The sequence below is a fragment of the Callorhinus ursinus genome, unplaced genomic scaffold (genome assembly GCF_003265705.2).
Source record: "Callorhinus ursinus isolate GAN/ISIS: 27379988/994484 unplaced genomic scaffold, GSC_fseal_2.0 scaffold57, whole genome shotgun sequence".
In the NCBI taxonomy this organism is placed as follows: domain Eukaryota; kingdom Metazoa; phylum Chordata; class Mammalia; order Carnivora; family Otariidae; genus Callorhinus; species Callorhinus ursinus.
Genome location: NW_027397119.1, coordinates 3,818,266 through 3,831,562, shown reverse-complemented (window position 1 = coordinate 3,831,562; position 13,297 = coordinate 3,818,266). Strand labels below are relative to the sequence as shown.

Here is a 13,297-nt window from a genome sequence, read left to right as displayed (position 1 = left end):
TCATGTGGAGGGATAGGATGCACAGATCATTTAATGCTTCGAGGATCCAACTAAGGGTAAGACTACTCTAGATAGTATCTAGAGAGGGGAAAGTTATCTATTCGTGTGGAAATCTTTTGATTCCATTCCTAGTCAGGTATCTTAATTACTTAGAAGCTTTAGTATCTAACAGAATGAGGACAGCATAAAAACTTTTAAAAAATTATCAGGCTGGGCATATCAATATTTATTGAAATACTGAAAAAAAATCCATTTTGTCGAGAAATTCCTGGCAAGAACTGACATGACAATATGTATTTCACTGATACAGTAAGAAAACGCCAACAAGTAACCGACTTCACACTCTAAACATTGCATGGATTCAGGTCCAAGGTAGCTGCAGATCTGTAATACAAATGTTCAGACATTACAGATTGTCTGTTTACAAACATAGACCAACTATAATAAACCACGCTAAGCCAAAAATGTTTATATTTGAGTCTGCTTTTACTAATAAATCTGTAATTGATAAGGCAGTTGCTAAGGAAATGTCTCGTGACAGACTGGTTAACAACGAGCACTAGAGAAATTTCATTTGCCAACTTTGGACGGGCCACAGACGTTGGCTGTGGTGCTTTCTTGTTTATCAACTTATGTTCTTGATTCAGCAGGAGTGTGGATGTAACTCTCCGTGTTGCCCATCTTTCTAACTATACTTAGGATGGAATTTGCTAGGTTAACAACATACCAGTAATTGAATTTTCTTAGGTTTAATTTTCAGTGGAGAGTACTACTGTATTATTTAAAATAAGAAAACACGGGCTTTCAGAATCAATGTATTCAGGGTTTTTTTTTGCAGTGTTAAAGACCCTCCAATTACCTACCCCACCAATCTCATGATTGCCGCCACCCATGTTCCACAACCAGGATGCAACCATTTCAGCAACTGTTAACAACACCCATTCCTCTCCACATGTCTTCTTAGCCAACTTGGTTTTTAAGTGGGGAGAGTAAGGATGCTGCCAGTCTATTTAATGCTTTGGACATTGACTCTGATCAGCTGTTTTTCATTGTCCTTTGAGCTGTGATGACAGGTGACTGAGCCTTTGCATGAGGAGCTGTGGACATTCAGCTTAGCAAATGTGTACCCTTCACGTGGACGAATATTAGAGGTGATTAAAAAAATAATAAAATAATCCTTTTTGTACACACAGAAGTAGTAACTAATATCTTTGGTATACAACTTACAACGCTTGTAAAGGAAACCAGGGAAGACTCTACCCTTGTTAAATTTACTTGAAAACAGAGGAAACTACAAGTCACATAATTTACAATAGATATTAAATAAACTACAGTAAGAATTATGAAGATTTACAGACATTTAATCAAGTGAATGATTTTAATTCATTAAGACCCTTCTCTGTCCCTGAACTATGTTCTGCTAACTTGAAGACATGCTACAGTAAACACATATATTTGGTTTCTTCAGTCTTGGCTATATCTTATACAAAGGTGAAACCAAGGAACAATAAATTAGCATCATAATTGTCTACAGTTGAAACTATGATATACAATATAAATAAACTATTCAAAAGCCTGAAACATTTATGAAAAAATTAAGGAACTAGGAGATACTTTTAGTTTTTACAGTTTTTACAAGTGATTGTGCCGCTGATAATCTCAAAAAAATCAAAGTCTAAATGAGATTCCCGTTGTTGATTTTAGTGTCTCACGACATACAATAATTAAGTACTGTTAAAAATAATTACCAATCAGAAAAATAACATTAAGGAAATTACTGCTTTAGCTATTTTGTAATATCATAGTTTCCCCCCCTCACCCCACAGGACCTAAAGAATGTAAACACTATCTTTTATTTGACTTGAAAGTATTAATACTTTATTTTAGACAAATGTTGATCCACATCTGCACAGCTACCTCTCAGAATTGTGAAATAAGGCAAGACTTCCATACCTGTGGCATTACATGTCAATAATACTGCTATCGTTGTTTGGAGAGTTTGTTTTGCAATTCTTTGTCCTTCAATATTTGTTCTAGAGCAGACTTTGGTCTATGACTCAGAAAGGTCAGTATCACTCTCTTCCTTTCCCTTTTGGGGAAGATTGGAATTGCTTTAGTATCTTTCCAGTCCATATGTAGATTCGAATCACTGTTGCCATTCTACGTTTAGGGGATGTTCAACTGCAATAAGCAGGAGATTTGAGGCAATTTATTAGCTCACCTTTTTCTTTCTTTTTGAATAGCTTAACATGCTTCAGTTTTATTTTAAACCACTTAGCACTGTGACTATTTGACATCCCAGTAAGATATGTTTCAGGTTTTATTTTCAAATGAACTACAAACTTTGATGGTTCAAAAGATGGATGTACCCTAACAAGCCTTTTGGCAAGAAATTTTTATGAAATCCGACAATGCCAAAGCCACATTTCAGTAACAATAGCAGAAATAAGGTGTAGCTTGCTTTAGCTATGGAGCATTTGCTTTAAATTTGTAGTCCTTTCCCTTAATATTAATTAATGCTTATATAAGATCAGAAGAGGGATACTGTCTGTTTTTTTTTTTTTAACATGAACACATGACAAAACAAACCAGAACATATTTCAAATGGCAAGCTAACATATTGTAGACTGTTCTTATTAGCTGTTTGCTGGTCTAAGACATAGACATTCAAAATTAGGCTTTTCATGATTTGGTGGAGCTACTAGTGGGTGTGGCTGAGCACAAATCCGTAAGGACAGATTCCGTGATCATAGGACAGAAGGTGCTGGGTCCTTGAAAGGAAGAGGGAAGGGCTATTACAGGTGCAGCCGATGGATTTTTTGAGTTGTTTTAGTTCAGCTTTACCATGGAGGCATTCTGTAAGCTCAAATCCCCTGCTGTATAAGCCTAATTAATAACACAGATCAGTTCCTAAATTTCTTCACAGCGGAGATCAGTTTAAATATACAAGAATTGTTCTGTCCATTTTTATTCCGATATGGGGTTGGTATCCATCTGTGAGTTCAATCCACTCCGTTACAATGTCTTTTATATGGAATCCTTTGGGGATGTGAAGCCTTTGATTCACAGTTTGCAATACAAATACCCTGATACATCATTCATTTGCTATTAAGTATTTGATTATTATGCCTTTTTAAACTCAATATCTTTAAACCAAGTTTTTAATTAGTGTTGCTTGGAGCAGTTCAGAGTATTTTTTTTTTTCCTTTTCTTCCTGTTCTTCTTTTCTCCCCCCACCAATCTCTTTTTGTTTTGAAAGCAGAGCTTTTAGGGGTTGGAACCTAAGCTCTTTTTGCATGCAACATTTCAATAAGGAGGTTATTATAGGGCACATCCCCGTTCAGGTGCTTATAGTAGAGGTATTCTTCAGCCTGCATGCTGATGGCCCGGATTTCGGGTAGTCGAAGAAGTAGCTGCCCGAATTTCTCTGTTTGCTGTGGGTAGTTGCACATAGTATAGTCCAGCAGGGCGGCATTGACTTGTTCCTGGACACCTTCTACCAGCTGGAAGTTCTCAAGGTTTTTGACATCTGGATTTAAAAAACAAACAAAAAAACACCATGATATTTTAATGGAATTTTAATTCCTGTTTACTACAGCAGTGTGTTCAATTAATGGATGTATTTCCTCCTGACATAAAGCATACTTTATATGCTGCTGAATATTCAGTAAGCCCCACTCACCAAGCTTCCTGGGAAAAGGATCACAAAAGAGCTTTAGAAGAATGTCTTGTTGAAATTCTGCATATACCTCAAATCAATTAGACACCAATGGATTTTGAGCAAGGTCAACTCTTTTCATATCTTACAAAAGGAAAGGTTTGAGGATTCCTAAAGTAGAGGGATCATAATATATTGCCAGCAAATGAGTCCCTAGAGAAAGACCTATCTTAACCCAGTATATTACACAATTCATATAATTCTGTATTAATTTTTCTGACCCAAGGTGAAATCTGTGTCCAGGGTATGATGTAGTTAATTCTAATAAAAAGTGACAGCGTTCTTGTTTCTGTTTGACATTTTCTAAATGATTCTGAAAGCCTTTGACTTGTCAAGCCTATGCTAATGAACCATCTGGTACACTCCAGTGACTGGCAACAGAATATTCGCTACTGAGAACTCTCTAAAATATATATCTCAGTGACTAATGATCTTTATCAAATGAAAGCCTTGTCCTTTAGGCAGAATACGCTCCAGGATGGCCGGTGCCCTTTAACCTGAATGTGGTTTGAACGTCTGATACTTTATTCCCCTGCCCCCTTTTTTTCCTGGTCTTGGGTCACTCATACGGAGAAGATGGACATGGGCAATTCATGCAGCCTAACTCCTGGTGATCATCCAGTTGTTTTAAGGCATCTGCCCTAGAGGTCCTTATAAATATTGAATAAGGGAGAAATATAGAGTCAAAAAAAGACAGACTGACATACAAATACATACACAGACAATGAACAACGGAAAATGGTGATGTTGGAATTTCTCTTCTGGAGTTTATTTATGTTAACTACAACTTTTATATAATGTGTATATAGAAGTCTCTGGAAAAAAATATATAGATAAGTGTGTTTACATACGTCCATGCTAAGAAAGTAAACAGATGCAGCACCCCTCCAGCCCTGTTTTATTTTCTAATTGGACAAAAATAAATAAGAATGATTCTGAAGAAAGCCACATAATACTATGATTAAAAGGTTAAATGTACTAAACTCAGTTACCAGTTACCATAGTAACTAATACCCAATACTTCTGGCACTGAACTTGGCTGTTAAACTTAGCCTGTACATATGTGCACGTCCATTTTGGTATCTCTCAATCCTCTTAAAATAAGGTTACTTACTTGCCTTGGGGGGGGTGGGAGATAGGCAGAATGGGTGAAGGGATGTGGGAGATACAGGCTGCCAGTTATGGAATGACTAAGTCACATGAATAAAGGGCACAGCGTAGGAAACATGGTCAGTGATATTGCACTAGTGTTGTGAAAGATGGCAGCTACGTTTGGGGTGGGCCCAGCATGACATACAGAGAAGTTCAATCACTACGTTGTATACCTGAAACCAATGAAACACTGTGTGTCAACTCTACTCAAATAAAGAGTAAAAACAAACAAAAACAAAACAAAACAAAACAAAAAGGTTACCTTACATTTGCTGTTTAAATGTGTCTGGGATGATTTTAGCGTTTCTATTTTGAGCCGTAACTTCACATTAAACATGCTTCCCCCTCCTCATCCTCCAAGTCTCTGCCCCAAATTAAAAACAGTGAGGAATAAGTACTGAAATAGGTACATAGTGTGAGCGCTGGATACCACATGTATTTCAAAGTGAGATGGGAGAATAAAAAAAATTGATTATTTATTAGTGATATGTACCAACAGATAAATGCTACACTATTAGGCGCTGTGTCTTCTTACGGCGTTGAAACTGGTAGGCAAGTTGTTGCCCACTTGACATTTTATGTATGTCCTACTTTACAGTTAATAAAGCATTTTCCATCTGATTTAAGACATTTTAAAAATGTTCTTAAATTATTATTATTATTATTATTTAAAGATTTTATTTATTTATTTGACAGAGAGAGACACAGAGAGAGAGGGAACACAAGCAGGGGGAGTGGGAGAGGGAGAAACAGGCTTCCCGCGGAGCAGGGAGCTCGATGTGGGACTCGATCCCAGGACCCTGGGATCATGACCTGAGCCAAAGGCAGATGCTTAACGACTGAGCCACCCAGGCGCCCCCAAAATGATCTTAAATTATTTAAAAAGACTGATACATTTAGTTACATTTGGTTCAAAATTATAAAATGTCAACAACTGGAAATACCACTGATATTCTCTAGCTGGGTTCGGGACAGAAGAATTTACACTCGTCATGCTTTGTCCTCTGCGGTGCACGTTCTCCTTTCAAGGGCCCACACTCTGGTGATGTGTGTGGGTCCTTCATAAAGGATTACAGTAGAAAGCTAGTATCATTTAAAAATAGTTCGATTTTTGGCAAATTTCTCAGTGCTTTCTCTTTTTACCTTCATCCAACTTAGGAGATAGAATTCACCTTTCTCTTTTACATACGACTAGGAAGTTGAAAAAGAAAACAAGCCACTTTCAGTGTTATAATGATCTAAACACAAGTATAAAAAAAAACTGAAATGGAGCATTATTTTATGCTACAATGAAATATTCTCACAAGCAAGGAAATCTAACAAGAGTAATAGAGGTTAATAGGGAGGATGTAGGAATTTGCACAGTATAAAAATGTAAGATAAATTAATAAAAGTCTTTTTAGGAAGTTGTTTTTGAAACTTTCTTTTTCTTGATAAATGTATTTTTTGAGACCTAGGTTCTACCTTCTGTGATAAATTATGCCACTCTGTTAAGAAAAAAAAATCTATTAAAAAACATAAAACAAAAAGAATAGATCATTAGTCCTGGCTTATGTGTTTACTATTATCACAGAATGATCATTTGAAGTCTCCAGATTAGCATGTGCTGGATAATTTCTATAAATACTGATCCAAACTGGTACCTTTGTTCCAAAAGTTTAAAAATATATGCCATTTTCCTTCTGAAGGAAAATATACAGGTTTCCCATACTATGGCCATTTCTATAATCTTTCTCTAAAGTCCATCAGAGTTGAATTCATATGACTGAATTAATTTTCCCATTAAGCCATTTCTAAGAATTTCTCATTAAGTCTAACAAAACTTATGCTAATTGCCCCAAAGGTACTTATTGAATGTCTATTTTGTTTCTGTGTCTATAGAGATAATTTATAATTTGGTATCAATGATCCTGATATTTAAACTATGTAAGGTTAAAAAAAAAAAAGAAAGAAAGAACAAGATTTTTATGGAATTACTCTCATTTACTGACCAAGTAGTTCCTGGATCATTGCTCTGCTGGTTGACTCTACTTTCAGCTAGCAATTCCTCTCACAGCATTTTGCATTGCTTTAGTAACCATCTGTTTCCCTAGTAGACTGTAAGCATCTTGGCGTGAGGACTCTGTATTAGTCAAAGCATCTCCAGAGAATTCTCCAATTAATGTTTGCTTTATATTATTGATGTATTTGTCCAAGATTGATATCACTGTGATATTACCTATTACATTTAGCTGTTAACTATCGTATAAGCCAATTTCCTTTCTTTTCCTAATTTGAAACTGGCTTTCAAAAATTGATTTATATAATAGATTTCTCCCTGAAATAAAGTATTTAAAATGTGACAGTGTTTTCTGGCTAAAGAATCCTGTGTGAATCCTGTGGTCTAAATAATCAAGTCTTAATTTATATGTTTTGCCAATGAGGATTTTCACTGGTCAGTTTTGCTTTAAGGGAAATGTGCCCACGTCCTCATTCCGATCTGGAATAGGGTCCCTGAGCTCCTACATTTCTTGCATCTCTGCGCTGAGAGGCAGACCATAGTTTCTCTGCTATGGTCGAGATGGTTCACAAGGACCTAAAAGCAACAGAGAAGATGAGTGCCAAAATACAGGTGACACACCTCTCAGAAGACTCAGAATTTTCTCTTTTTGTAGTTCATTTGTATTTACTTTTTGGGAAAAGTCCAGAAACTTAAGTGTGCTCCAACAATACTCATGGAATTCTTTTTTTTTTTTTAAGATTTATTGATTGATTGATTGAGAGCGAAAGTGGGGGGAGGGGTAGAAGGAGAAGGAAGGAGAGAATCTCAAGTAGACTGAGCTGAACACAGATCCCAATGAGGGGTGTGATCTCACAACCCTGAGATCATGACCTGAGCCCAAATCAAGTGTCAGATGCTTAACTGACTAAGTCACCCAGGCGCCCCATGGAATTCACGTCCTTTTGTGAAAATTCATATATGAAATACATTTAGAATCTTAAGCATTTTCTCTGGGATGTTCTTCCTGTAAATCAAGTTCTATTCCACATTAAGTAATGAAAGGGGGCTGGCATACTTGGGAGTCTAAATTCATCTATAACAGGACTCTCTAACACCAAAACTTCATGAATGAACTGATATTAAATTACATGAGAAAACAAAATTTGGAAAATTATTACATATTCTGGAGTCCTCAGAAATAATATATTTTTGCGATGTGCTGTTCAGTTCCTGTATAAATACCACTGTACCATATTTGGATGGTAGAAGTGGGGAGATTGACAGGAGACCAAAATTCCCATCAGTCCTTCTGTGGTATCTTATGCTGGATCTCAAAGTCTCCTGCATTTGGCCTTCTATGTTCTCCTTTGAGATTTATAAGCTTCCTTTTAATACAATTTAAAAATACAAGTTAATGAACTCTATCATTGCAAATTCAGAGTTGGAAATTACATGTAAACAGACAAGAGGCATCCCCAACACTTTTTCTATCACCTTTAAATTTTGATGACTGGCAAAAGCATTTTGTGCTTCTCCTCTAAGTATCAATCTCTTATCATCTATTCTACTTTATTCACTCAGGGACTAATTACCAACTTTTATATGAAGCAGCATTACGATAAGCTCACAATGGCATGCTCAGATTTTTTCCATCCTTATTGGAAAGTAAACCCTTAGGTCTTCTTGAATACATTACAGTACTGGCTTCTCAGTCATACACAACACTCAGACTCTTTCTGAAGATGAAGATACTGATTTCTGCCTCTCTGGTACCTGCCACATGGCACAGCCTGTAAATCTTCCTGTTCAGCACTTTTTTCAGTGATGGGTCCTTTGCTGAGCAAGGGGGCTGGGAGGTTGGGAGGCTGGGGGCTCAAATGGGAGTGTGCCGTTTTTTTGCCGAGAAGATAATTATCTTTGTTAATTTTCCACATGTGGGAAAACAATTGTATCTTGCCCTTTAAAAGAGATGAAAGTGGGAAAAAGAGGTATCATTTTGTACCTAGAGAACATTTCTTTTCCTTGAGGCTTTTGGAAGGATGGCGATCTATAAGTTGGTACACAATTTGTCCTCAGAAGACCCTTTCCTTTAATAAGTCAGAAAAGGAGAAAGAGTTTTCTGTAAGGAATTTTTAAAATTATTTTTGAAAGGGCTATATTTAAATAATTTACATACGTAATTTTGTAAGAATTTTGAGAGCAACCTGCTAGTTCTTTTCATATCAACCAAGTTCACTTAATAAAGAGTGAGGGCTGTTTAGGGTTTGGAATGGGAGGACAAGATATTTTTAATGCTGATGTCTAAGATTAAATTCTATCCTGTTTCCAGCAAAACTTCAAACTCAAGATTTTACATTCATGGCTGTTAAGTCCCCTACAAAAATGTGTTTGTGTGTGTATGCTTATTAACCCAAGAGCTATTTTTAGCAACTAGAATATACAATTCGGTGCCTTCATATGCAAATTACTAACAAGAAAATGCAACTCTTTGGAAGGAGCTGTGTGTAAAAATGTGGACAAATAGAGTATGCATTATTTATGTACACAGGAATAACAAGCCCTTACAACTACTGACACTGTAACTTGCAAGGCACTGTAACATGCATTATTTATTATTTTACACCTTTATGTATATGCAATATATGAAATATCTGAATTCATCCATCCATCCATCCTTCCAACCATCCATCCTTCCTTCCATCCATCCATTCATCCATCCATCCTTCCTTCCATCCATCCATCCATCCATCCATCCATCCATCCACTCATTCATTCAGTTTGACAGTCCTGTGCCAGGTATTAAAGATACAGGAATAAAACACAGTGTCTGTGTCAAGTAGTTATAGAGATAAGCAGTGGATGTCTTGGGCACACACAGGATCAGCAGCTTAACTTTCATGCAGAAGGAGAGCAGAGGGCCAAGAGGAGGATGGGCCATAAAGTTTAAGACTGAAGGACATCGCTTGTCAGAAAGAGTCTGGATTTTGGTCTGAAAGCAATACAGAAGCACTGAAAGATTTTAAGATGGCAATGGTCAACTCTGATTTAGAATGAGCGCTCTACCACAAGTGTGGAGAAGGAATTGGTATATGAAGGAGGGGAAGGAGGGAGCAGTCTCATGGGAGGACCAATCAGGAGGCTGTCGCAGGAATAGAGGTTACAAGTACAGTGGGCCATGGGGTGGGCGTGGGGATGGACTTGAAAGGCATCAAGATGGTTGACTCAAAAGGCCAGAATGAAGGTCCTGGATGACTCCTGGGTGTCTGTCAAGGGAGGAAGGTGGTGGCTATCCTTTTGGCAAGAGACAGAAGAGCATATTTGAGAAGGCAGGATTTAATAAGTCTAGGTATAGCCATATTGAATTTAAGGAGCCTGTGGAACACTCAGTAGATATAGAGGAAATGGCAGGAAATGAAGGTCCAGACCTCAGCAGAGAGGCCTGGATGGTGGTCTAGATTTGGGACTCATCAATGGACCAGTGTTGGATGAAACCTCTGGGGTTGGTGAGAATGTTTAGAGAGAGAAGGGGCCTAGTGCTGGGATTCTGGAGAGGCTAACTTTTAAAGGATGGCTTTCTTGAGAAGGTATTATAGGTATTTTGAAATTAAGACTCAGAGATTAAATAGCTTTTCTAAGATCTCAAAGTAAGCCAGACGCAGGGAGGGAGAAGCTAACATTTCAGAGCACTAGTCAATGTGCAAAGGATTTTTTACATGTTTTCTCATTTAATACTGTTAGGAATCTTGGGAAGGTATTATTATCTTCATTCTCCAGATAAAGAAACAGATTTACAGGGGTCACGTAACGTAACTCTACCTCCTCAGCTACTAAAATGCAGACCCTGGATTGTTAACAAGCTATCTGGCTCTAGAGTTCTTGAACCCCGCCCACAAGACATCGTCCCCCCCCGGCCCCCCCCCCCCCCCCCCCCCAGGCAGAGCTTGGAACTAGAACTTGAAGGGCTCCTGACTGTCCCGGAGCTTGTCTTCCCCCTGGTGCCGCAGCGTGCAAATTTTTGCCCCCTGCTGAGGCTGGAGAATGGGATGTCCTGGTTAATCAAATAGTTCCTTTTCTAAAGGGTCTGATCTCATAATACATGAGTGGTTTTCAGAGAATTTGAACGAAAATAATATACTATTGACATTTATATTGCTATGGCTCATACCTTAATTCATCTTTAACGATTTTGAAGGAACTTTAACATCTTAAATGCCACAGATCATTATTATAAATAGCAGGCACAACTGAGAATGAGTACAATTTAGTGTCATAGGGTGCCTTCATGGGGGTCTTTTCTGGGCAATCTCCACCCAGCCCTTTCCACTGGGACTCTAAGGTAGCAGGGCTAAGGAAAAAAGAGTTTCTCTTTGCTTCATGTTTGGAGTTTAGGAAAAAGGGTTCCACTGATTTAAAAAGTTTGAAAAGCACTTGATTTTGTGGCTATAACAACATCATTCAAAGGGAATTTGGTCTAATTTAATTCTATTGACTAGTCCTGTCAAGCAAGTCTTTCAATCACTCTGAGCCTGTGTTTTTATCTGTAAAATATGGGAAATAACTCTCTTAAGTCTCTTAGGACCACGGAAAAGTAAAATATGAATTAAATATGAATAAACTTAAAAACGCACAAGTTTTACATCCTAGTCATTATTTCTTAAAATTCTAATAATAAAATGTACTGATAAAATATTAAAGTTTACTGATCAATTTGTTGGCTTCCAACACATATCCTAAACAGCCATCCGATCCTTCTCCCTGCCACGAAGTTTCGCGGACAAAACAGTCTCTGATGTTGCAGTGTTCCAAAATTAATGGAAGGCACAGTGAAGAGTTGAAAGTGTATCCCATCCTCCATCACAACATTCCAGAAAACAGGGCCAATTGTGAAGTTTCAGTTACAGACTCTTCATGCTGTTGTATTAATTTTGAAGCCCAATTTTCCCAACTATACATGGCAGACTGCACAAAATGCTACAATGAAGCCAGTGGCTAGCGTGGCGCCAGAGAAGCATAGGCTCAGGAAATACCGTTGCATAAAGAATGTCACCTGGAGCAGTGCCTGCCCTCTTGTCAATTTTTTGTTCATAATATGTCATCCCCAAGAAGCAGTGGACATTTAATTCCTCACTAATTAAATGTCTTTATTTTTAGTCTCAATTCTAACTGTGAGATCATGAGCATGTCACTCTTTGGGGCCTCAACTTTTCTTCATCTGGGAACTTCAAAGTTGGACTTGGTCTCTATCGTCACCCACAACCCTAATAGTCTATGACTGAATGCTTCTGAACTGAAGTATGGAAAGGAAGATACTGGATTGTCAACAAACAGGTACAAGCAGTATTCTGCAATCACCCTATTAGACTATCACTGGCTTTTTTGCTTAACTGTCTGGAAAGTACTTCAATTCTACAAGACGGTTTTTGGCCTGAATTACAAATCATTTCAAACTTTATTTAGTATATAGTTATGACATAACACACTGTGCCCTAGGAAAAGTGGCACTAAATTCATTTACATTGATGTAGCTCCCTCCTTGACAAGGAACGATGTAGCTTTGGCATGCACAGACACGAAGCTTGCAGAAGTTTCAGAGCTAGCCCCCGTGTGTGCTCACATCGGGCAACTTTGCCCTGAGCGCACAGAATATAGACTTGAATACAAATGGCATCACTTAACTACTTTGAACAAAACAATATTCCATGAGTTTACACAGTTTCTTCTCAGAAGAAAGCGGAAATCCTTTATCATAGTCTAACTCAGAAACCGTATCTGTTGGCCTCACTCCTCCCCAGACACACTGGTCTTCTTGCTTTTCTTCAACACGCAAAGCTTCCTTCTGCCTTAGGACCTTTGCACTTGCTGTTCCCTCATTCTGCATGGTGCCTCCCCTATTGTGTAGGACTCACTCCCTCACTTCACTTCAGCCTCAGCTCAAATAACATCTACTCAAAGAAGCCTTTGCTGACTACCCTTTCTACAAAAGCTTTGCCTTACTACCAAATCTCCCTCTGTGCCCTCACTCTGCCTTATTTTTCTTTAAAATATGTCATGTATCAAAGAGATATTTGTATACCCATATCTGTTCCTAGCAGCAATGTTCACAATAGCCAAAAGGTAGAAGTAACCTAAGGGACCACGGACCAATGAACAGATAAACAAAATGTGGTCTATACATCCGATGGAATATTAAGCAGCCTTCTTCTTCTTCTTCTTTTTTAAGATTTTATTTATTTATTTGACAGAGAAAGAGCGAGAGAGGGAACACAAGCAGGGGGAGTGGGAGAGGGAGAAGCAGGCTCCCTGCTGAGCGCTGAGCATGGAGCCCGATGCGGGGCTCAATCCCAGGACCCTGGGATCATGACCTGAGCCGAAGGCAGACGCTTAACGACTGAGCCACCCAGGCGCCCCTAAGCAGCCTTAAAAGGGAGGGAAATTCTGACATAAGC

The 13,297-nt window shown here is 38.1% G+C and overlaps 1 protein-coding gene across 6 annotated transcripts in view; it reads right to left on the bottom strand.

The window, feature by feature from the left end:
• Nucleotides 1-135: 135 nt before the first annotated feature.
• Nucleotides 136-13,297, bottom strand: part of NR5A2 (nuclear receptor subfamily 5 group A member 2) — a 134,961-nt gene continuing 121,799 nt past the window's right edge. For 3 of the 6 annotated variants that reach the window (XM_073884504.1, XM_073884507.1, XM_073884506.1), the window contains exons 8-9: nucleotides 1,954-3,529; nucleotides 158-1,128 (exon numbers count right to left, since the gene is read on the bottom strand). In XM_073884504.1, coding sequence (XP_073740605.1) covers nucleotides 3,282-3,529 — 248 coding nt within the window. In that variant the 3' untranslated portion in view covers nucleotides 158-1,128; nucleotides 1,954-3,281. Of the gene's footprint in view, nucleotides 1,129-1,953; nucleotides 3,530-13,297 lie in introns of those variants that run through there. The other 3 variants (XM_073884505.1, XM_073884508.1, XM_073884509.1) reach the window with 3 other exon arrangements.